Genomic DNA, 25,437 nt, shown 5'->3' with positions numbered 1-25,437 from the left:
TCTGTCTGTCTGTCTGTCTCTTTCATCTGGTCTTTGGACATTGGCAATATTCACCATGAACCAGAGAAGGAAAACCAATATTGAAAAAAAAACTGCATTTAAATACAACTGAATTGAACTGAAACCATATTGATATTACCTTTCTCCTCTTTCAACCTCTGTTATTGTTTCCAGTTTAATCAGGTCTCGCTGTGGCTAACTTTGCACAGAGGAAATCGATGTGTTTCGCTAATTTAAGGTATTTCTAAGCCAAGCCACATAACAAAACCATATGTAAGCAACAATAGTTCAATTTCTGACAGATGGACACCATGTGACACAACTTATCTGATGATCCATTTTGATGTATCCATGTCTGTGAATATCTTGACCATGTGATAAGAAACACAAACATTGTATGCTTCCTCTAATCTGCTAAATTGTTATATAACCTAATATAGGTTAAATTCATAGCATTCGATTCCAATTTAGCACACGGTGATGTAATGGATGGCTTATGGCAGGGGAGCCACAAGGGGACCCCCCCCCCCCCCCCACTCAGATCGTGAGAGGTACACTAACTCCACCTGATTGACATTCAGTGCACGCTACAGGCACACCTCCAGGTTGGCACACACACACTAAAGCTCTGCCCAGCTTGCTGTGTCACCTGTCTCACGTGTCCAGTCACCTTTGTCATAACTACTCCACATTGCTGAGTGAGTGCATAGTTGCCACATGGTCATATTGTAAGATGGTGTCAAGCAACAGCACTGTATGCAAAAGATTTACTCAGAGATATGCAAACATCTTCTGTTGTGAGAGTGTTTTTTTTCCGTTTTGTAAAGTATGTTCTAACAATCCTCACGGAAAAGCAACCTGCTTTCCACAATTATTTTTATTTAAATAAGGCTGATGCCATTTAAAGTAATGTTTTATGCTAAGGTTCTTTCTGATCTGAAATGTGTTGGTGTCTCAAAAGCATTTTCAGAACTGTGGACATTGCAGCAGAGAATGACTGTCTTTCTTTCTGGCATTATTATACTACCATTATAATTGGGGATTGTCTTGAAAAGAATGAAAACGTCACAGATCACCATGTGTAATCCAACACTTTTAATGCGTTAATAATATAGATTTAAAGCTTTGTGATGTCATCGTGGCATTGCAATACATGCGCGAAGAGAGGATTAAATGGTGTGTGTTTTTTATTTTAATCGAAAAGACTTTCTAATATCTCCTTGTATGGGAACGTGAGTGTCGGCCTCCGCCTCAGTCTCAATACCCCTTCACACCTGCCACCGCATATCCAGTGGGGTCAGTCCTTCACTGGCCTCTCATATCCAGTGGGGTCAGTCCTTCACTGGCCTCTCACTGGTCCAGTGGGCTCAGTCCTTCACTGGCCTCTCATATCCAGTGGGGTTAGTCCTTCACTGGTCCAGTGTGCTCTTATTCATTCTTGGTTTTCCCTTTTAAAATCCAACCACTTCTTCCTCACCTCCTCCACCTCTGAAATAACTGCATTTACTGCATTTATCACCGCTTTGAGGCACTCCACATGTTTCCGTTTATTTGAAATGGCGCTAGCCTGGCCTCCAAAAAAGGATATTTTCTCCTCTCCACCCTCATCAATCATCACCTCTATCTCCGTGTCAGAAGAATTCATTTTCTTACGTCCTGTCTTTGCCTCTCAACATCAATCTGGGCCTTTTACAAAGAGTTAAAAGTCCCTGGGATCTATATATGTGAGCTCGACTAATTATCGGCGTGTCTCACTACATAAGAATAACTGTGGGAGTGGACGTTAAGAGCATTCATGTGCACATGATTTCACGCGCATCTTGTCTCAATTTCAGATTTATGAAGAGAATGGGTGTACCATTGTGCCCACATTGTTTGACAACTCGACGAAAAGCCTCAGTTCATAACTCGTGGGATTGTGCTCAAGCATGTCTCTCTGTATACAACTTGCTGTAAAGATTAGCGGTGGGAGACTGACTGGGGTTCAGATTGCTCCTGTGCACATTTTTACTATAACAACTTGGCAGACTAATGCTAAATCATGAAACTCCTGCTGATGTCTTTCAAGACCTGGACATTAAACGGTAAAAAACATTCCTGTACAGTACAACTTCAAATTGAAATTTCAACAGTATAACTGGACAGTGCAAAAGGATGAGGCTACCCATGTTATAACTGTCATATATTGTGTATTATATGTTTATCATATGTGTAATTTATGTTCAGAGTACTTATATGTTATGTTATGTTATTTTATGTTATGCTATGGTAGGTTGTTGTGCGGTGTCTTGTCTTAAGAATTTCAGTGCCCAGTCTGACTCTGTGTTGTTCTGTGCATCTGACATTAAAAATACTTGAACTAGTATTCTGAATGTATTGGCTTGTTGTACTTGTGCACAAAGTTATTTACCACCGAGGTCAGAATAGTAAAAAAAAAGAGTAAACAGATGAAGCATTAAATGTCGGTCGTCTCTGTCCTTAATAGTTTTATTAAAGCACATAACATCGTGTCAGGAGGGACCTCAACTACAGCCACCCTCAGCTTTATGTCCACAAGGCAAACATTCTAATTGACTAGATAGTTGGAAACAGTGCAGTGGGCTACATTTCCTCATAGTGTCTCTCCTCCCCTTCTGCCTCAAGCCCCCTCTCCTCTCCTCCCCTTCTGCCTCAAGCCCCCTCTCCTCTCCTCCCCTTCTGCCTCAAGCCCCCTCTCCTCTCCTCCCCTTCTGCCTCAAGCCCTCTCTCCTTCTTTTTCTCTCTCTACCTCTCTACCCGGCCCACATGAAGAAAATGCATGCAGTACAACAAAGTAAAGAAAGCGAAGAACGACAAGAAGGTTTCTTCTTTTCTTCTGAACTCTGGCCAATAAATAACAAGAACATTGCATTCAAATTAGACACCGGTACAGGATGTAATGTGATACATACTAATGGATTCCAAGTCACTTGTAACTCAAAGAAAACTCACAATATCTACCTGCCATCTAATCACATATTCTGGCCACAAGAGGTCACCATTGCCACACAGCACCACCACTAAGTACACAAAGCTTATGCACTGTGCGTAGGGCCCCAAGTGCAAAAATAAATGCATAAACATACATTTAAACAGATAGTGATAATAATAATAATCTATCTACTTTCCAGATGAAACACAACTGCTACACTATTAAAACCACACACTATGGTATTCTGCCTCTGTCTCATCAAAGGATAATATGACTAATAATATGAGTGATGGATGGCCCTAAGGTCAGGTCATAAGGTCAGGTCATAAGGTCACATACCACGCAAGGGAGTTGTTTTCTAGATTTGTTACCAGCCATGTCAGCACATCTGGTCAGGAAACACTGGATGGAGTCAAGATGCTTAAAATGTGTGTGTGCGCTTGAGAACCTCCTTTCTCTTCCTCTCTCTGAGAAAGCTAAAATAAAAAAATAAAACTACTAAATAAAAAAAGTGGGATCTGTATGGAATATAAGAAATGACACATTGCAGGGCAAACACACCCCAAACAGCAAACGGCCAGAGGACCACTGTCAGCCCACAGGGGTTTTGCATGTGAAAGAGGGAGAGAGACCCATTCAACCTGGCAGAGCTACTGTGCACGTTACTAACTTCCAGGCCACACAAATGCATTCCCTTGTATAAACAGCACCCGAGGATTAGTATTTGGGTATGATTTCTATTTTACTTTGCCGTATGTCAATGAGAAAACTCCTGACTGCTGGATTAGGCTGCAAAAGGCAGCTGAGGGAGCGGAATAGTTCCTGGAGAAGGAAGGCACGGCAGTGCGGCTTAAGGTTTTACAATTCGGTATGCTTATACTTGGCCACATTTGCTCACATCTCTTAAAGTTCCATTTAGCTTGCTCAACCAAATGTAAATCCTTCATTGCCTTTGTATTGCGATTCATGGTGCGGACAGAAAGATCATATCTCAGCAACTCTTTGATGACACAAAACTTGGTGAATGGACTCAGGACCACTTCCTGAGGTGGTGCAAAAAATATTGCATCATTTGACCACTGGGTACCGCTGTAATAAGCAAAAACTGTTTTGGCCTACCACAAGGACAAATACAAAAGTTGTAAAAAGGTTCTTGTTGAAGCAAACCAGATAAAATTTTCCAAAAGTAATGAACAATATTTGTTTTACAAATATAGCCTACAACATCTACCATCAAACATACAGATTGTCTACAGATTGCAATACATAACCACATTCCTCCTCACATAACCTTGTCCTCTATATCTACTTCACATCCTGTCAGTTCACAGCCGCCACCATTATAGTTTCTTACAAAAAAATGAATACTTTATATTGTTCCAACAAAAAAATATCACTCACAATAACACTCTTGGTAGGCAAAACATTCTCTCACTTTAGGCGGTGGTCATATTACGCACTGCAATGTGGAATGTCTAGTTCTAAAAATACGCTCATTTAATTAATAAACATATCGGTTGACAGTGGCTCATGGCTCAATCTAGCAGTGCTACCTTCAATATTCTGCAAAAGTTTCTCATCATGTAATCGTGTAAAAAGGCATTGATCCCAAAACCCAACATTAATGCAAAAAGGTGCAGAATGAGAGAATGAGAGAGAATGAGTGGTTGTGTGATGCACCTTACTTTGGAGTACATGATGGGATTTGGTCTTTTCTCTGACCTTGAGATGTATTTCTATATTAAGGTCAAAGGTCAAATGGGAAGAGTGGCAAAAAGGCGCTACACAGGACATTACTGCATCTATGTATTTATTGGGGTGCATGATCCCTCCGTCTCTCTGCTCCAGGAGGTGGAGTAAATAGGTTTTGTTGTACAAAATAAACAAGCTATGACAATGAACAGCTAAAATCTTCCAATACTCATGAGAATTCTTCTGGCCGTGCTTTTATTTAACATTTGACAGTTTTATGAATTTCCTTAGATTTAGAGGGCCAGAAACAATAAATGCCCAAAAAGTCTGCAACATAAAAACAAATATAATTAAACTCTTTACTAGAATGCTATGCTAGAATGTTATAAGCTTTTGACATATTATCTGATTTACATCATTGTCAAATCCTAAAGTATTTGACTTATTCATGAATTAGTATTATTATGACATTTAAAAAATGTGAACAATTAAATATCTAACGGCTCCTCTAATGTTACACTCAATGAAATGATTTGTCATTAGTTCTGATTTGCATTAAGGCTTTTCGTTATCCATGTACAATTAAATGCATTCACATGAGGTTTACACATGACTCCTAAGGTATATCATTATGGCCACAAAATGTCTTTCCTGAATCATTCGGTCTCTTATCATTCAATGTATAACGGCTTAAACCTCACCATCTCCATTTTCAATGAAATTCAATACATCTCCGAATACCATACAACGTTGAAATCTCCAAAATAACCGAAGCTAGCTAGACTGATCAAGCATTCTCACAACAACCATGAAGTCAGGTTAAGTAAACACATGGATTACCAAAGGATTTGCCGCCGTGGCGTGTGACTTCAGAGTGGTATCCATGGTAACAGACCAACTCTAGAGTCCCACATGTTGCATGAGGCAAGTGACACAATGTAGTCCACTCTTTTTCTGCTTTACCGTAGCGGTAGCAACATCTTTCTTTTCACGAGACAAACCGTTTGCATAGGTTTTGTAAATCATGGTAATTCTAAAAAAAATTAAAAAATAATTAAGTTTTGTATTTAACGGTTAAAACTATAATAATTACCTGAAGTAATAGCCATAACAGAGTGTGACAACAGAGTGTGATTAAGTGTATTCAACAAAATGCTAACAATGCTAACAATGCCAACTCAGTCCTTTGTTTACGATCAAGAGCACAATAAAAAAGACCCCGTCGCTATGCATACTATGATGCTGTGACTCTGGATACAGGGCTGTTAGGGGTCTACTAACTGATCAAAGAGCCACCACAGTAGCTCTGTTTACACCCTGGGCCAACCCTGGGCCAACCCTGGTGCCTGAAATGAGTTCCTGGCCCGAGGAGCATTTATATTGTGCTGGCAGAGGCTTAACCAGGGCTTAACCAGTAACCCCAACCAGCAACCCAAACCCTAGCAACAAGCCCAGCTCAACAGTTAGGGCAACAGGTCCAAGACGAGGACCATGCTAGTTAGCAAAATGGAGCCATTTAACCTATATGGTAGATAACTAACCTTATTTACATCATTACCAGATATTTAGGGATTGGATTCATTTTCAGGTGCATTGCTGGTGGTTTTGCTCTGTTTAGTTTGTCTGTCCATGGAATGCTGTACAGTGTCTCGTATGGCAGCCATTTTTGCCATTAGTTTCATGGCCGATAGTGTAAACGCATCAGGAACACTATCTCTGGTGCTTGCAGCTCAGGCCAAAGTTCCTGGATCAGGATTTGGCCCAGAAGCTGATATCTAGCATGTTAGAGCAAATTGCAGAAGTTATGGTACAGGGCCAACACTGTGGAAACGGGGGGCTGGTGTCACTGAATTACTTCCAGGGTTACGCAGTGACGATTACTTGCAGCAAGATCTTTTCTTCACATGGTGGACGGACAGCTGAACGGTCATGTCCTTCTCGTGGTCCTCAGTGTCCCTCAGTACTCTGAAAAACAAGCAAGTGTGTCAGAGAGGAGCTTTAGTTGGAGCGATGTGATTGGACATACAGGCATGCACATACAAACACAGGCCCACTCAGAGAAGAGCTTTAGTTGGAGCGATGTGATTGGACATACAGGCATGCACATACAAACACAGGCCCACTCAGAGAAGAGCTTTAGTTGGAGCGATGTGATTGGACATACAGGCATGCACATACAAACACAGGCCCACTCAGAGAAGAGCTTTAGTTGGAGCGATGTGATTGGACATGAAGGCATGCACATACAAACACAGGCCCACTCAGAGAGGAGCTTTAGTTGGAGCGATGTGATTGGACATGAAGGCATGCACATACAAACACAGGCCCACTCAGAGAGGAGCTTTAGTTGGAGCGATGTGATTGGACATGAAGGCATGCACATACAAACACAAGACCACTCAGATTCTGCACACTATCCAAAGTTAGAAATGAATTCCCAAACAATTTAACGCCCAGTGTTATATTCAGCAGGCAATAAATAAACTGCATACAATCTGTTATTTAGGGCACTCAGGCAAACGGTTGTTCCTGGCCTGGTCTCTGGTCTACTTATTTAGGACAGTCAGGCAAACGGTTGTTCCTAGCCTGGTCTCTGGTCCACTCACCTGGCCAGGTGAGTCAATGACTCCATAATATTGTATCCTGAGAATGCGCTGACTTCATAGAATATCAGATGAGAGTCCTGATGGAGAAAAATAATATATTAATATCCATCCATCCATTAACAGCAACCCATTATACAAATGTGCATGCTTGTGTGCATGTGTGCTGCTGCTGCCAGCCACACCTCTGCCAGCCTCTGGCCCTCCTTCAGTGGGACTTCTCTTTCACTCTCTGCGTCCATCTTGTTGCCAAGGACCATGATGGGGATGTCGTCGCCCACCGCCTCCTGTATGTTGCTAAGCCACAGTTGCACAGCTTGGAAAGACTCCTCCACTGTGATGTCATAGATGATCACCACTCCATCAACTCTTCGGAAAAACTGCTTAGTGATGCTGCGGTATCTGTTCAATTGCACAAGGACATAGCAGTCAAGTTATTAAAACTGCTTAGTGATGCTGCGGTATCTGTTCAATTGCACAAGGGCACAGCATTAAAGTCATTCTCTAGATGTAATGTTAGTCAGTGGGTTCATGTGAATTCAGTCCAGCTGGACTATCTCTTGGCGCTGAGTACTATTTTGTCGAGATATCTACTAAAGGTAGCGTGCTAACCAGCTAGCTGCAGTCCCGCCTCTGTTGCAATACCACTTTGTACCTGAAGATGGTGAGTCACTGTAGTGAATACTGCTTGGCTATCCTGGAGTAACAAACCTCGGTTAACATTAATGATTAGTCTAGAGTGCTTAAATGAAGATCTACGGAGGTCTATTTTCCTGGATTAAGGGTAATGTAACAGAAATATCAATCAATATTGAAGGAGACACAAATTAATGACACCAATAATCTCATTTTTCATATTTATCGTATACATGATTTCATGCCACTTGCAGCCCATCCCCAAAACAAAAAGGGAGTATCCTGGTCATCGTTACAACCTCACCCCTTAACTAAATTAGAAAAGCGTAAAGAGCGTAATAATAATAATTAATAATATTAATAAAAGTGGCACAAGAAGTGAGGTTTGATTTTGAAAGTAAAAGGCTGAATGCTGAGTGGAACTCATCTGTCTCTTTTGGAAGTTACCGACTATCGCAACCACTGTGGAATACGGTAGTTGAACAACTTGATAGTAGAGTTTACCTGGTTCCCCGCTGATCGATATGTCTATTTATATATGATGTATGTATTTTCAATATAGTATTTCTAAAGTATTTGTTTTTGATTGTGCATGAGAGGAAATACTCTACTTGTCAACTAAGAAATAATGCAATTATTAAGAGGTGATGCAATTTTGACACCTGACAATTAAGTGATATTGCACAGGGGTGTACTCACTTGTTGTATAAGTGAGTATTATTTTTTTTAAAAATTAAAGGTTTACTCTGCAATTCTAATATATTTTTTTTTGTTAAATTCAGCTAATGGCACCTGACAGTCTTCTGCATTCTCATGACCTCTACTCGTCCTCTAAACCTCCCGCTTCACACACTCATTTGTTTCTGACCTAGCAGGGATACTCATGCTCGTGCACAATTAAGCATGCACAACATACAAAGGCAGAACAAAGAAATGTACACGCTTTCTTTTCTTTGTGGTCCAGACATCTGAGCTCACATGTTTGCATACCCTCAAACACACACACACACACACAGACACACACACACACACACACACACACTATTGTGCACTTCACTTTTCATATTCTTTTAAACAAATACTTTTGATTGCTAGCAACCCCAGTGGACACTGATATTGTAACTTGTCCAAATTCAATGACATTCATGCTAAATGATGCCACACTGCCTACATCACTGGTGCTGTCCAAGTGAGTATGGTACCTGAAGTAGTATGCATGCTTTGCAATTTTCTCTCTCGCTTCCAAAAATAATATATTTTTATCTGGCAGATAAAACTAGAGGGCACAGATTTGGGATTGATTTTACTTGATTCTTCTCTTTCTACGTACAATTATTACTGATGTGTCCTCTCATCAAGTACGTGCACCTTCAGTGAAAAGCAAGGTAAAAGCCAATTTGCCTGTGTAATCTTGCCAACCTTTGCCCAAATAGGCATGCATGATGTGACAAAGCATTGTTAAATCATCTTACTCTACTAAAAGACTACTTACCTTTCTTGTCCAGCAGTATCCCACAGTTGCAAAGCAACATTCATGTCTCCCAGATTAAGAGTCCTCACACTGTAGTCTACCCCTTTCAGAGAGAAGAGAAACAAAGGTTAAGTCTTAACGATAGCAGCAGTAAGGAGTTTTAGTCTAAAACTAGCGAGCTAACTACCTGGAAGGCAAGTTGGCACTGGCACTGCGTGTTTTGGTGATATGAAAGCTTGGGCCTTCCCAGACGTGACCGTATACTACCAAAATGAATTGGCCGATGATAACCTGAAACCTGATTGCCCATGAAAACCTACCTCAAAAAGTATCTATCTATCTATCAGTCTATCTATCTGTGTGTTTGAGAGCCATTTTAGAGTGAACTGAATTCATGGATATTTTGTGGCCTTTGTCTTTGTAAGCAGCAGAGGGCTTGTGAAATCACATTCCTTTGCTGCCTTATAGGGAAGGGGTAGCCGTGCAGTCACACAAGAGGGTAGCCGTGCAGTCACACGAGGGGGTAGCCGTGCAGTCACACGAGGGGGTAGCTGTAATTCATTGATGTTGGACCTCTCATGGGCCGAGGCCAGAGCACCACCCAGTCTGGTTGGGGGTAATGGTAGTGCCATTGAACTGTATTATGTATGTTGTATCTTCTTGTTTTTCTCTCTTTTTTATAGTTGTATGTCTGTTATTTTATATGGAACTTGGCGTCTGAAATAAAGATTTATATATATATTATATTATGTAACATTCACCATCCTTTCTGCCTATATTTCCTATAATGTTTATTGGACATGCCAGCTGGTACTCACCCACGGTGGCTGAGGTGGCCCTTTGGAAGCGGCCCTCGCAGAAGCGACGCAGTAGGGCAGTCTTACCAACACTAGAGTTACCCACCAGGATGACCTTAAACAGGCGGTCCGGGACCACCAGAGCACCCTCCATTTGCACCTGAGGAAAAGACAAAATCATTTACCGACCATTTCACCCTATAATTTCACACTAAGGCAATACAAGGTCACTGAGATGACACTCGTAACACCATACAGACTTCTCCAGAGAACTAAATCACACACACAAGCTTTCAAATCCTTAAACCTGCTGGTATGTCTCCTTCCCAACTGGCTGCCCACGGGTACTTGAGGGTGCATTGCCAGCCCATCTGGACTTCTTGCTGCTGTTCCGTGTAGGTGCATCAATGGGTACAATGGCTGGACGGTGGGACAGCTGCTGTGTTTCAGCCGGGTCAATGCTACTTAAGTCCAAGTCTGTGTTTCCTTCCTCTTCGTCCCTCCCCTCCTGCTGCTGCACCTCGTCCTCGTCTTCCTCACTGAGCTGATGTAGCAGAGGTGGGGTCTCCCCCTGCAGCAGGTGAGCCAAGTGATCCTCCTCGATGGAAATGACCCTGCGCAGGGGCCAGCCCCCGGGAGGAGCATCTAGACCCTCTCCCCCAGCATCAGGACGCTCAACCATCCGTGCTTCAGCATGGACCCCTTGCACCTCCTTCGTTCCATCGTTCTCCGTTCTCCCACCAACCCTTGAGCCGGCACTGTAACTGGGCACACGCACACGCTGTCCCATCTCCTCTTCTGTGGCTCCCTCGCTGCAGTTTGGGTGAAACACACATGATGAAACATGAGGTATACACAGTGCACAGAAGAAGTCTATACCTATACCGGTTAAAATGGCAGGTTTTAGTGTTAAGTTAAAAAAATGAAATCAAGGTAGATAATTTCCGAACTTTTTCCTCCTTTAAAGTGAAATAGAAGTTTTTAAAAATCCACATCTGAAACAAATTATAACTTTTCCGGGAAACACAAAATGTAAAACTTAGAATAACATGAGTGCACTTGGAGCACTGTGAGGACAACCATAAGTGGAGTGAAGTGGAGAGAATATGTCCTGCCATCACCATTACCAAGAACATGACATCCCTCAAATTGATGAGAAGACAAGGAGATCATTGCCATTGCTAAGGGTGGCCTTTAAGAGCCCTAGGCAACATTGGAGGAGCTGTAGAATAAATATTCGGACAAGTACTGTCTGCCCTCTACATGAGCAATCATCTCCTGTATTCTTCATATGTCTGGGATATGGGGTAGGGTGGCAAGACTGAAGCCTTCCCTCATGGAAAAATTGGGGAAATTCTGCAAATATCCCATAATTATGTGGAAAGTTGGGTTAGTGAGGCCAAGGTTAAACCTTTTGGTCATAATAACCAAGGGTGTGTTTGGCGTAGAAACAGTACAGCACATCACCAAAAGAACACCATACCCATGAGGAAACATGGTGGTGGCAGCGTCATGCTTAGAGCTTTCCTTTCTTCAGCCAGAACTATGACTTAAGTCATCAAAAGAAGATCAATGTTTTGGAATGGCCCAGCCAGAGCCTAGACCTAGACCCTAGATCTGTGGGGCGTCTAGAAGAGAGCCTAGACCCTAGATCTGTGGGGCGTCTAGAAGAGAGCCTAGACCCTAGATCTGTGGGGCGTCTAAAAGAGAGCCTAGAGCCTAGACCCTAGATCTGTAGGGCGTCTAGAAGAGAGCCTAGACCCTAGACCCTAGATCTGTGGGGCGTCTAGAAGAGAGCCTAGACCCTAGATCTGTAGGGCGTCTAAAAGAGAGCTGTGCACAACAAATGCCCTCACACTGTGGATGTAGAACTTGTTTGAAGGGAAGAATAGTAAGTTAAGATTCGTCAAGCTGACAGTCTCTTACTCAAAAAGATTGAGAGCTGTGATAAAATCAAAAGATTATTCAACTAAGTACTAACTAAGGGTATTACACCTATGCCAGGGGTTCTCAAACTTTTGCAAGCTGGGCCCCCCCAAAGCTGGTTAGGGGTAGTTGGGGCCCCCCCATCCACCCGCGGCCCGCCGCCACCGCCCTCAACTACACCACCATATATAGATAGATAGATAGATAGTGTATTGTTATTGATAGGCCTGACATGTCAAGGTTAGGCTATTGTTATTGTTAGGCCCATACAGACAATTATTATAACTATTTATTTTTATTATTGTTATTATTATTATCAGTAATAGTAGGTATTATTATAATTAATGATTATCGACCAATTATTATTATTGTATTATTATTATTATCATAATAATAATAAGTGGTATTATTGCTATCATTAGGATACTGTTATTATTATGGGCCTCTTGTGATCTTTACAAAAAAAAGAATGACGAAAGAGGGGAGATGCTTAAGTCTACTGTCACTCTTCAGCTGCTCTTTCATGTCTAGTGACAGCTCATCTGCTGAGCAGAGAAATGGATCCCGAACTCAGGCGAATGAACGGTAGTCCTCTTTGAAATAGGACCCAAACTGATTTCTGATATTCGGCGTGATACAGTGTAATTTGACATAGGAGCTAAACTCAGCACAATACCTATCATTATTCTAAACGTGTTGCGTGGCCGGCAAAATCAGTGTTTCGGCAATTGTATGGGGTTTGCCAAGCTTAGCAATTCTATGAGCAACTACATAAGATGCTCCAGACACTGCTTGGAGATAGTGCTATGCTTGGACATGGTGGTTCGTTGTTGCTGGAGGCCATCACGTTTATGTTTAAAGAAGTCCACAGGCTTCTCTTTCTGACTTTTACGAATCAGAAACTTGTCCATGTTGTGTTTGTTTGCTGATACAGCGTATGAAGTTAATAAAGTTCTAATTTCAACGTCGTGTTCTTGTATGTGTGGTTGTGAACGACTTGCACACGAACAATGGATAAGGCTGTGCTAGGCAATGATTCCTAACCAAACGAACTGTACACAATGTAGACAGGGACAGCACAAAATAGTATTCAAGTGCTGGTGTTTTATTTGTTGCGGTGGATGATCAAAAAATGTAAAGGTAGGCTAGGCGTTAAGGAGAAAAGGGCTAGCTGTAGTTGGAAAAGGTAGCTAGCTAGGCTAGCTCTCGGGGCTACGAGCTTTTCTAAAAGATTGTGGAGCAAATTACTCCTTAGAATAGGCTACGAATAGACCTACTGCAAGTGCAGTAAGGTATTACTAAGGAAGGAGTGAGTCTTTAAAAATACTGTTTATAAAGCAATGAATATCTGAATGATAGAGGAAACAAGAGAAATTGCACAAACTCTGCAAAGTGTCGTCTCAGGGTGAGCGCTTACCTCCATGCCTGCGTTTTGTTTTTATACTCGGAAGCGGAGGTGCTACTCGCGTTGAAATGATAATACTCCGTTTTGATTGGTGGATCAGGAGCAAAACAGTATTTGATTTGTTTGGGTCAGTCCAGCCCCTTGCATTTCGCTACTGAGGGAGCTTTCACTAACCAGTGACAGGTCGGCGGTTTTTTTTTCTTTCTCCGTCTGTGACATCGCGCCCCCCCTGGAGAGTGTTCGCGCCCCCCCAGGGGGGCGCGCCCCCCACTTTGAGAACCACTGACCTATGCAAATGGTTATTATAAGGTTTTTTTTGTTGTTGGTTTTCAGTTGAACTTTTTTGGTGTTTTCGTGTGTGTGTAGTTTTTACACTTTTGTATCCACTGTAAAAACGTTCAATACAATACAGATGTACAATAATTACCTCTTAACAGAATGACTCCGGTTTGCACGTTTCAGTGAAGGAATTCTGCTTAGTTTCTGAGTCTTCTTAATAGAAGGCTTAGGTTTCTGTGAAACATGAATTGTTATTGTTTATGCTGAGTGATAAAAAAAATGTTTTCTTTTGTAATAGAGAAGAGAGAAATGTGAAAAGTCCATATGACTTACCAGAAAAGATATATCCCTCTCGTCTCTTAAATGTTTATTCATCTCTCTAGTTAGGGAGAAAACACAGAAAAGGTGATGCACCAATCTCCTGTATGTGCTTATGGAGTAAAAACATAGTAAGAGTAGGTTGGAACAGAAATTCTTCATAATGACGATGAATTTGAGTTTTAAAATATAAACCTTGCCAATCAAATTAAAGAGATAATAGATTATATTCGCCTAGCTTTGGGTTTTATGACTGAGTGAGTGATGAAATTCAGGCAAACAGTAATCAGTAACCAGTTACTGTTGTTTTGTTAAAGGTATAATCTGCAGTTTTTTTTAGAAATTAACTAAAAATACTATAAATACTAAGAAATGACATTTTTGATGTAATGGGCAAAACACAAATGTACACTATGGCAGAGATAGGCTGCTCAAGCTGGCAAGCTAACTTTGATCCATCCCATAATACCACTTTTACCTCAAGAAAGAACAATGAGTCAGTGTAGCGAAAACAGCAAGGAAGTAGCAAGCCCATAAGTTAACCTTAACGGTAAGCCTGTCAACTACCTAAGTTCAAGTGCTTAAATGGAGATCTGCAGAGGTCAATTTGCCTAGAGTGAGTTAATGTAATCATATAATCACCAATTGGTGTTGATGTAGACCCTAATGGTCAGCAAGATATATTTCAGACAAATAAATGTTTCTTGCTACACATAGCCTTAGCCTTTGCCATCTTGGCCAAACTTTTTGATTACTCCCGCAAGGGAGTGGAGCTTGGGGTTGATAAACCAACTTTCTGGTTAAACCAATATGCTGCCCCACACTGAATTTTATTTGGAGTGTGGTGTATTACATAATTTACTTCACTAGTCAACAACTAGCCAGTATATTACATATTACTCTTTTAACAACAGCAACAACAAATTGTTATTGAGAATTCAGAATGGTCCTGTTTACTAAAAATAGATAGGCCTATCAATGACCTTTTGTTCATTTGGTGCAAATATATGTAATCTTGAAAAAAAAATGACATGTGAGTGTAAGACTCATTTAAGTATTTAAGAATGGAAAGATAGATGAAGTTTACCTGAGAAGATCGAGCTGTTTCATTAGGCTCTGCTTCTCTCTCTGCAGTCCCTCTGTGACCCGGTACATCTCCCTGTGACAGGCAGATTTATGGTTTAAGTGAAAATGAACATGACACACAACATGATCTAAACTCCTCAAAAAAAAGTTCGGAAACGTTATTTCGGTCGATTATTCCTCCCCTTTAATAATACCAATTGGTATTGTATTTTATATCGTTGGAAAGCCTGATTAGTCACCTTTACAACGAGGTACAACTTGTAAGGATTGTGCATTCGTGGAATGAGCAACACAGCTAACCGTGTGGGTAGCGGCCCAAAGAAAATGTGCCAAAATCCCCTGCAATATTCTCCTGGTGGTATTCACTCGCGTGCCAGAGTGACCAACGCAACCATGTTGGCTGACTTGTGACAAATCCTGGTTGAGGAATGGGATGCCATCCCACAGCAGTGTGTGACCAGGCTGGTGACCAGCATGAGGAGGAGGTGCCAAGCTGTTGTGGCTGCGTATGGATCTTCCACACGCTACTGAGGTCCCTGACAGTGTAAAATGAATAAAGTGTAAAAATGAACAATATGTGTTGTTTTTTTCCTTATTACTGTGGGAGAGTGCAATCATCCAATCCACCAAGCAACTCAAAACGAGAGTGAGGGGGGGCACGGTGGCGCAAGCCGATGCGTCCCCCCACTTACGGGCTTCATTGCCCGCGGGGACACAGGTTGAAGTCTGGCCTGATGTCATTTCCCAATCCTCTCCCCACCTCTTCTCCGCCCTGTTCCTGTCATAACTTCACTGTACTCTCCAAAATAAAGGCATAAAAAGCCCAAAAATAAATCTAAAAAAAAAAGGTTAATACCACCAGGAGAATATTGCAGGGTATTTTGGCAAAATGTTTTGGGCCGCTACCCACACGGTTAGCTGTGTTGCTCGTTCCACGAATGTACAATCCTTGCAAGTTGTACCTAGTTGTAAAGGTGACTAATTAGGCTTTCCAACAATATAAAATACAATACCAATTGGTATTATGAAAGGGGAGGAATAATCGACCGAAATAACGTTTAGATAAAGAATGGAGGAAGAGAGAGAGGAATGAAAGACGAACGCCTCACATTTCTCTCTCCTGCTGCAGTCTGGAGGCCTGCCTCTGGAGGACCATGAGCTGCTCCTGGGCCATGGTGAGCTCATGGGTGGTGTGGTTCAGGTCGTGCAGGAGCTCCTCGTTAGTCATCTTGAGTTTCACACTCTCTACACGGCTCACCTGGCGCTCACTCGACAACTCTTGGCACTGGCGTTCCAACTGACACACACACAGACACACAGACACACAGACACACAGACACACACACACACACACACACACACACTAACTTTGACCCCAAGGAAAAAAACTATGGCAAATCTTTGGTCTGGTTGAAGAATCATCAGGTCTAAAAGAATACATGATGTCCCAAATCTTGTGAACATAGAAAGGGTGAAATGCCAGTGTTGGCTATTACCTAGGAGGCTGACATTGTGTTTATATTTAGTTCACATGTAGGTCTCTACTAAATCCACCATTTGGATCATTTAGGACCTTCACCATAGCTCTAAATTACAACATTGAAGCAACATTGAAGCAACATTGAAGCATATGTATGCACATAACTCAGTTCAGATTATTATATTTATTTTATATTTCTGAATATTTTCATATTTTTTTCTTATATTTCTTGTCTGAAAGACATGCAAGCGTATACACTTTATTTGAGAGTTTTTTTTTTTAATTCACGTTTCCTTTAGCTTAATTCAAACTTTGGCTAAACGTATAGTGTTAGATTCTGAACTGTGGCCCATATCTGGAGTACGGGTGAACATTGTAAAAACTGAGAGGGTTATGGGCATGGACTGACCGTATGCATGCATGTCTGGCACACACACTCACCCTTCTCTGCTTGTGGAAGATCTGCTCCAGCTCCTGCTCTTTGGTGCTCAACTGCTCCTGCAGGTCCTGACCGGAGAGCAGACGCTCAGAGTCCTGGAAAAGATGATGGTTGATCAACCGCTAAACACTGTACAATTATCGGAAAAAGGACAAACGTCATACATGTTTCCTCCACAGCAATTTCTCATGGGACCTTGGGCCTTGCATTTGACTGTTTGTAGAATGTAACATGCAGCTTCAAAAATAGGAAGGAAGGAAGGAAGCTTGCTTAAGCTAGTCATTTGATTGCAAAAGTCCTTCCGTCTTGACATTCTGCCAGAATATCAAATAACAAAAAATGCATGTACTTAGATCATTGCCTGTTTCTACCGATGCAGAAGCAAGTAATGTTTACCTTTAGGATAATTCTGTCTTTCTCCGTTTTAATCTGCTGTTCCATCTCTTCATACAACCGTTTGATTTCACCGTCATGTACAACTGCCTTCCTAAACTCAACAGAATGGAGAAAAGCCATTTAGTAGACAGTGCATTCTGAAGGAAAACAGCTGACAAAGACTACAAAGAAAAAGAAAATGTCTTTTGTTCTATAGGTTTCTGTAGGTTCCATGGCCAAAAAAAAACTTCAACACGCACACACACACACACACACGCACGCACGCACGCACACACACACGCACGGACACACACAGGGAACAATAAAGCTTTTCACCTTACACTGTATAGCATTGACATTCCAACAACCTGAGAACTAAATGTGTAATCAGCTAAGCAATGCCAGAGCCCCAGGATTTATGATAATCTCATGCCAGAGTGCAATAATATACAAAGTAAATAAAAGAGTAAATATTAAGAAAGCAATAATTAAATTCATATATAGATACATTAATAAACAATCAAGAAAACAGTCTGAATCAGTCTGAACAGTCAGTTAATTCAAAATAAGAGTCTGATATCGCATGTTAGTCAGCCACACTTAAGGATTAGCAGGTCATTTAAAAGGATGGAAAAATAGCATTCTGCAGAGTATTAGCATAAACTACTAACACTGAGCACTGGATTCTTATGTTTGAGAGGCATGTTACAAGAATGCACTATTTTGGATCTGGCTGTAAGTAAAGGTGGTGGGTGTGAAAGATACAGTGATAGAACAAAAACCAATGTTTTATCCTAAATCAAAAATATTCATTGACATTATTGAACCACTCAGTTGAAGGTATTTTTAACATAGTTATACTGAAGCTATTGGACTTCTGCATATTCCTGGACTATTAACTTTCAAGCTACAATATGTTTCAGCGGGTGGCTGGTATGATGCATATCTATATCTCAGGCATTGGTGTCAAGGTGTTTGATTACTTGATTACTATGGAGTGTGTTATAAAAGCCTACGCAAAATTAGTTTAAAGTGGGACATTGGGACCATAGGCAGAGATCCCGACCATAAAGTTGTCCCCCCCAACAGTCATTGTAAATACAATTCTACCCGGACATGTCCTCTTTTCGAGACCTAAAAAAATGCGTCCAGCAGGGATTCCAAAATCAGCTGAGGGTTTTGCCTTGACAGACATTTGTGTTTTTACGTCCCTGCATGTGAAAAAGATGGCAAAAATTCGTCGCGGGGGGAGGGGGCGGGGTCATCCGCATGTGAAAAAGATGGCAAAACTCCGTTGCGGGGGGAGGGGGCCTGGAAAATCATTTGCAATTTTCCTGTGTCCCCCCCCAGGAATTACTCTCTGAAATTTGACTGTGTATTGTCCCCCCCCTACAACGAAATGAGATCTCCACACCTGATTGGGACATGCATTTTGATGAACCTTTTCCTCAAGAGTGTGTTTTAAAATCTTCAACACATCTTTATAAATATGCCTAGCACATTGTTTGTTTTATTTACCTTATTGTTGGTTGTATGTGATACAAAGAAACAAATGTTGTGAAAGGTTGTTGATCTCTCAGCTCAACAGCCAATCAAACAGCCTCTCTTCTGTATGTGTTGATTGGCTTGAACTGTTTATGGCGCAGTTAGGAACACCACGCACATTGAGCTCACAATCAGAACGGACAGTTAGAGGGCTGCGAGGAACATTTCAATGAATTTGACCAAAAATTTGCATCGCATGAGGCATCGATTCAAGAATTTATAAATGACAAAACTTCACAGAAAACTGACACTATGCAATGGATCTGCACCCTGACCTTTGAAGAACACTTTCCATGTCTTTCTTCTCTTGCTGTGCATCTTTGATCTGGTCGGTGACCCGAGCCAGAAACTCCTCAAAGTTGTACAGGAGGTGAGGCTCATCCTTCCGCAGCTGCGCCCAAAGACTGCGCACGTCACCCGGACTGAACGGTACATAGGGGATTGAGATAGAAGTGTTGATAAAAGTAAAAGCTTTTTGTGTAATCTAGATTACTTCACCTGGCAACATTTCTAACAATAAAGTGAGAATATAAACTCATCACGTGAAGCAAGAATAAAGGTCATATATGTAAGTCAAAAGATACATTTAATAGAGTTTACTGAGGATTTCTCATTTAACAAGTAGCATTCAGGAGAACTCACTCCTCAAAGACATTGGTGGCTCCTAGGCTCTCAAGCAGCATGCCGAAGTGCCTATCCTCTTCCTCCTTGTTCTCCATCGATACATCATCCCACTGGTTCTGGTAAATAGCTTCGGAAGCTTTCAAGGAGCTGGCAGCTTGATCCTCAACCCTCAAGATCCTTCGGCCACGCAGGAACTCACCTAAGATACCGACAATACATACTATTATCAACAGACTGCTACTCCTTCAACTTGGGCTTGACAGTATGAGTGTCCCCCTTTCTTGTGAGCTTTATGTAGGCTAATGACAAAAACAAAAAATCTATAACTTTACACAAAGCTCATCGATAGCTACACAATATCAGAACATACTGTACCGTTTTTATAGATGTGTACTAATTGCTCAGAGAATCAAAGGTACTTCTGATGTGCAAAATGTAGTGTGTGCCATAGACTTTCATTTTGAATGTAAACTTACTAAAACCAGAAGAAAACTCTCCCAGGGTGAGATAGCCATTCCTGTCTGTATGCAGTGAGTCAAAGACGTTCTCTAGCTCCTCTTCACTCAGAGGCAGCTCCTTATGAAGCCTCTGATGAACACAGAAAAAGGGTCACGCTGTGGGGAAAGCTGTTCATGAGCAGGATTAAAAGGTACAGTCTTCGACTCTAGCAAAAAGCTTGTTGATATTTCAGCTCAGCAGCCAATGAGACTGGACCTCTCCCATCCGTACTCCTGAAGTAAAGTGTTGATTAGCTAGAATAGTGTATCGCTCGGTCCAAGCCACTTTGATTCCCACTTCCAGGGCCAGGACTGGAAGGACGGCTAGAGGACTGGGAGGAGATTGGGAGGAATTTCCCTGGATTCTACTTCAAATATTATGAATTCTAATCAAGGACTGCACCTTTCAGAAAGAGAATGAAATACACACTGACTTTCAAAAGTCTGAAATCACTCCGAGGATGTGACATTTTCCATGATTTCTCAATTTTGTCTATTGAATAGAAAATGCAGTCAAGACAAAAACAGGCAAATTACCATTTGGGCATTAAATGAAACTTTGTCTTCATAAAATAAATATACAATTGTTATACCAATTTCCATATTTGAGGATTTAAAATCCGATTATGACATTATAATGGTAATGAACTTGATTTTTTTGTCAGCCTTTACCATGTACCATACTGCGCCCTTTCAAAATATTAGATGTGTGCAACAAGCTCTGCAATACCCTAGGAGACACAAATTTTCTCTTTCACATCATTATCTGTCAAGCAGCTCTTTTTGCCTTGACTATACATTGGCTTTCAGATAGCTTTAAGCCTACTTCATGAATAACCACTTCCTGGAACGCCATGAGGGGACATCTCCATCTATGCCGACCAAACATTAGCGCCACAAAGCGCTCTAGAATCTTTGATGCAGACCAAAAGTCGTCACTGCTCCATTCATATCTCAGGATTTCACAAAATAGGTTACCCTCCTCTGGGTCATTCTGACCAATTTAGTGCCTTTTCGATGTGCTGCTTTAAAGACCTGTAGCCCTCTATTACTGGTTGCTATGTGTGAGCTTGCTTGACAACAGAAAGCCAAGCTTGACTAAGAAGCCAAAAAGACTTGCTGTTTACAAAACTCATGAGACCCTGTCTCAGAACTGTCAAGACAGAACTGAACTGGGAAGAGAGAACTGAACTGGGAAGAGAGAACTGAACTGGGCACAGACACAATGTAATGAAAATCTATAGATCATCTCACTTTTGCTTCAACAGAAATGGATTACTATGAAGTATTATGCCAGATTATGTGCACGCTAAACATATGAAAAATATGAATGTAGAATCTGCAACCATGATGCAGATCTGTAAAATACCCCAAGTGTTTGGCCGAAAGTAGAAAAGAAATACCCCCTCTTCATGTCAAATACATCTTAATGAGTGCCACTATACAAACAAACATAATATAAGCATATATTTGCATAGTGGCAAATTATAATACGTTTGCTAATCAGCGGTAATTTTATCCAGTGTAAACGTTGACTAAAAGTATTCCTTGTTGATTTGTGGGGAGGTTTACATGGAAAATGTCCGTGCTAATCCAGTTGAAGGGATCTCACCTCATATTAGGATAATTGTGGGAGTAAACGTTAAGCACATTCACGTCCACATGATTGTTCACTAATTGGACTTACGCTCAGATTTATGAAGAGCATAGGTGTATGTTGTGTTTGATAAATGTGAGGAAAAACCTCCATACACAAATAGTGGGATTGTGCGTACACATGGTCCTATGCAAGTTGAATGCACAGATTGATACCCTTGGCCCTTCATAGGGCCTTAGTTGATGCACTCCAATTAGTTTTCTACATCAGGGTCAAAGCTCTGAACAGTGTACAGAATAGGGAATATGGCCTACACATCATTTCTGGAATGTTTTCAGTTATAAGCAAGGTGGACAGGCAGACAACAGTGAAACTGAGGAACCCTAGCCATCTTGTGCTTACCCTCATGTCTCTGAAACTGAGGAACCCTAGCCATCTTGTGCTTACCCTCATGTCTGTGCGTGTGACATATCCTTTGCCCTCAATGTCACATGTCTGAAAGAACTCCTGGGTCTCCTTTTTATCCAAGCCTCTGCAGTGGCCCCGTGTCTCTCGAACATATGTGAAGTCTTCCATGTCGTCTCTTCTGTAATCTTTATGCTTTGTGTAGTAAGAACAAGGTTCTTCCCCAAAATTAGTGTCCCCAAGACAGAAGTCTTAGCAGCTCACAGTCCATTTCTCCTCACGCAGCAGACTTCTTAACTCAGTTCTGGCAACCTATAAGGGAAAACATTACTGAATGTTTAATGACGTGCAGTCATGTTAGGAACTGTGACAGTGATATCAAAATAACCATGAAAAACGTATCAAAATCCTTTTTCAAATATACTGTGATGTATCCATTTTGTTTAATGTTGTTACAATGATAACATACAACTTCAATTCTGTTGGTACAACCTAAATGGCAAGCAGGGGTATCAAGCAAACACTTTTTTTTTTTTTTTTTTTAAATCACAACCACACACACACCAGTTTAACTAGCTACCACATAGACTACTATTAACCACATTGGATTGCTATTCCTCGAACAGACTAGCCTATTTAGTGAACCCAAATGCAATGTTGCTAAGACAGTAGCCACCCAGCCCGTCCACACATCATCTACTGTAATTAGCCTGCTTCAAAAGGATGATGAATTGCAGTCAAGTAATATCTGTTTAAAAAAAAAAAAAAAAATCAGTTAAATACCCTCTTTATCTAATACCTTCATCTGTGTAATCTTTCCATCAAACAAAGGGAGAACACTTCATTGTTACCCATTTACTCCCCTGCATGTTTGGGAAACAACATGCGCTGTGCCTTGCCAAAGTCACTGCCCAGCCAACATGTGTGTGTGGGCCTCATGTGGTTTAAAGTCACTGCCAGCGAACATGTGTGTGTGGGCACCATGTGTGTTTAGGCCCAGTGTGGGTTAAAGTCACTGCCAGCCAACATGTGTGTGTGAACCCCGTGTGGGTTAAAGTCACTGCCCAGCCAACATGTGTGTGTGTGTGGGCCCCATGTGTGGCCCCATGTGGGTTAAAGTCACTGCCCAGCCAACATGTGTGTGTGAACCCCGTGTGGGTTAAAGTCACTGCCCAGCCAACATGTGTGTGTGTGTGGGCCCCATGTGTGTTATACCTGGGCATCATGGGTACCCAGTAATCTTGGGCTAAGACATTATCAGGCCCCACAGTTGGGTTCATTACATTTCACATGGGCAAACCCAAATGGGCTGACTATGTGGGTGCTAAGTGGGTCACTAGTGGGTGATGAGTAATGGGCTCAGAATGGCCTGCCTATATGGGACCCATTTGGGCCAACCTAGGGTTTTAAAATGAAGTAATAGTTCCAATGCAGCAATTTAACATGGCAATCTGACCAGGCATTGGTATTAACTCCAGAAATCCACACAGATAAAGAAATCATAACATTACAATCGATAAATAAAGTTATGTTTCATAAAGTGTAGATATGAGGCAAGTGCTGGCTCAGTATTTTACCTGGCATAAAGCATATCAAATCTCCAGATATGCTCCAGATTCATCAAGAATAAAAAAGATATCTCCGGACTCTTTTGGTCTAAACCTAGCTAAAAAGAATGCAAAAACAGCACCAACAGCGCAGCTGCTACTGATAAGGGTTTACTAACATGTTAACTGGAGTCTTTTGGCCAAACTGCTAGTGATGTAGTGCTGTGAAGGCTTTTCTTACATGCTTGCAGGGTGCTCTGACCTGAACAACAAAACTACATAGTACATATCCCAGATAAGTAGTGGTCCTTCATGTGACCATATATCAAAATATATTTGTATTATTAATTTATTTATTTATTTTATCAGAAAGTGGCAAATTGTTGAATAGTATTGCTTTGATGTACTGGATTACCAGCAAAAACATTACTTATCAAGAGAGGCAGGTCTACACCAGCTCTCCCTAATCTCTGGCATAAAGGACAGAAAATCATCTGATCTTTAAACCCAGAGTAGGCTCCAATGCAACCAGAGTCCCAAAATCAGTGCCCAACCTTAATCACAGTATGCTAATGGTTTACTTGACCGGACCGGCATAAAGATTTATTTTAATAACAAACCCGATCCAAGATGAGCTTGACAAACTGACTGTCTCACATCTTCTTTTAACGAATAGCACTGCAGTGGATCAGTACATTACTATTACAAAAATGACAACTCAGTTTATCTTTCAGTTCTACAAATCAATGCAATAACTCATACATAATTAGGCTACTGTTCCCTTTCACTTACAATCATTGTTTTAAAATTACGATTAAGGGCTGCATTTAAACCTAGAGTAAGATTCGTACAAAACACTTGAGAGCACAAAAGACTCGTGATTTGTGAATCATGCTCACTGCTGCTTGGATGTTTGGGAATTATAAACTGTGTGCAATCCTAGGCCAACTACAGCTACCGGAAATGTATACATTTTACAAATAGAAAACACCAGGAACGATTTCTTGAATAACATGCTTGACCAACACAATTAGGCTATTTTGAATTTTGCCAAAGCAAAATATGATTTAACGGTTATGTAGGCCAACTGGCAGTTTTCTATTTAATATTTTAGTGGGGAAGTTACTAACCTGCAGAAAGGGAGCACATAGTGTTATCTAGGGTAATCTAGATACAGGCAATAACCGTTTTCCAAATCTGGTTGAGGACAATTTATCTAGGCAATTAGCAAACAAACAAAAATATGCCTCTAAGGAACGTAGTTGCTGATTTGCTTACATGCGTAATAGAAAGGTGATACATCTTAAATATGATTTTATCCACAAATTGACATACCCTCCCCTTAATTAAGCACACTGCACGTAATTAGATGTTGGGCATGAGAGATGGGCTACAAGTTAGCCTACCTGAACAAAATCGGACAGCACAGGTTGGGCTTCGGTTTCCACCGGAGATGAGTAGAGTTACAGCAGAACACGGGAACTGCCTGTAGGAAAGGCACTGGATTTTCATGTAGGGTGCCTATTTGTGAAGTCATGTAGTTAGCATGTGATACCATGCGGTGGTCGCATGAGGGGACCTAATCCGCTTCGACATTTTTTTCAAAGTGGCTTGTGAAAACGGAAAATAACCTGCTTACAGTGAGTGGCAGGTTAACAGGTGTTCCGAATTCCACCACTGTATGCAACATACAAATGAAATGTCACAGGGAACGATTACACCATTAGGCATTTGAAATGACTAAACCAATCAAAATCACTTTATG

At 41.2% G+C, this 25,437-nt stretch overlaps 1 protein-coding gene across 1 annotated transcript; it reads right to left on the bottom strand.

Moving 5' to 3' along the window:
• Positions 1–5,806: 5,806 nt before the first annotated feature.
• Positions 5,807–25,379, bottom strand: cracr2ab (calcium release activated channel regulator 2Ab). Its single transcript, XM_031582654.2, has 17 exons — positions 25,079–25,379; positions 22,168–22,437; positions 20,103–20,214; positions 19,645–19,825; positions 19,278–19,424; positions 17,479–17,569; positions 17,085–17,177; positions 16,273–16,460; positions 15,165–15,236; positions 14,093–14,138; positions 13,908–13,993; positions 10,457–10,961; positions 10,171–10,309; positions 9,374–9,455; positions 7,431–7,647; positions 7,249–7,325; positions 5,807–6,607 (listed from the first exon to the last, which is right to left on the bottom strand). The coding sequence occupies exons 2-17, from the start codon at positions 22,294–22,296 to the stop codon at positions 6,520–6,522; spliced, it is 2,253 nt and encodes a 750-aa protein (XP_031438514.1). The 5' UTR covers positions 22,297–22,437; positions 25,079–25,379; the 3' UTR covers positions 5,807–6,519.
• Positions 25,380–25,437: the final 58 nt, after the last annotated feature.

The sequence above is a fragment of the Clupea harengus genome, chromosome 16, assembly GCF_900700415.2.
Source record: "Clupea harengus chromosome 16, Ch_v2.0.2, whole genome shotgun sequence".
Taxonomy (NCBI): domain Eukaryota; kingdom Metazoa; phylum Chordata; class Actinopteri; order Clupeiformes; family Clupeidae; genus Clupea; species Clupea harengus.
Note: the sequence above shows the minus strand (reverse complement) of the source record. Positions and strands in the feature narration are given on the sequence as shown.

Coding starts and splice junctions, on each gene's coding strand:
- cracr2ab (XM_031582654.2), bottom strand. CDS start 22,296: ATGGAAGACTTCACATATGTTCGAGAGACACGGGGCCACTGCAGAGGC. Junction 15,237..16,272: donor CTGCAGCAGGAGAGAGAAAT/GTGAGGCGTTCG, acceptor TGCCTGTCACAG/GGAGATGTACCGGGTCACAG. Junction 10,310..10,456: donor GGAAGGAGACATACCAGCAG/GTTTAAGGATTT, acceptor TCTTTTCCTCAG/GTGCAAATGGAGGGTGCTCT.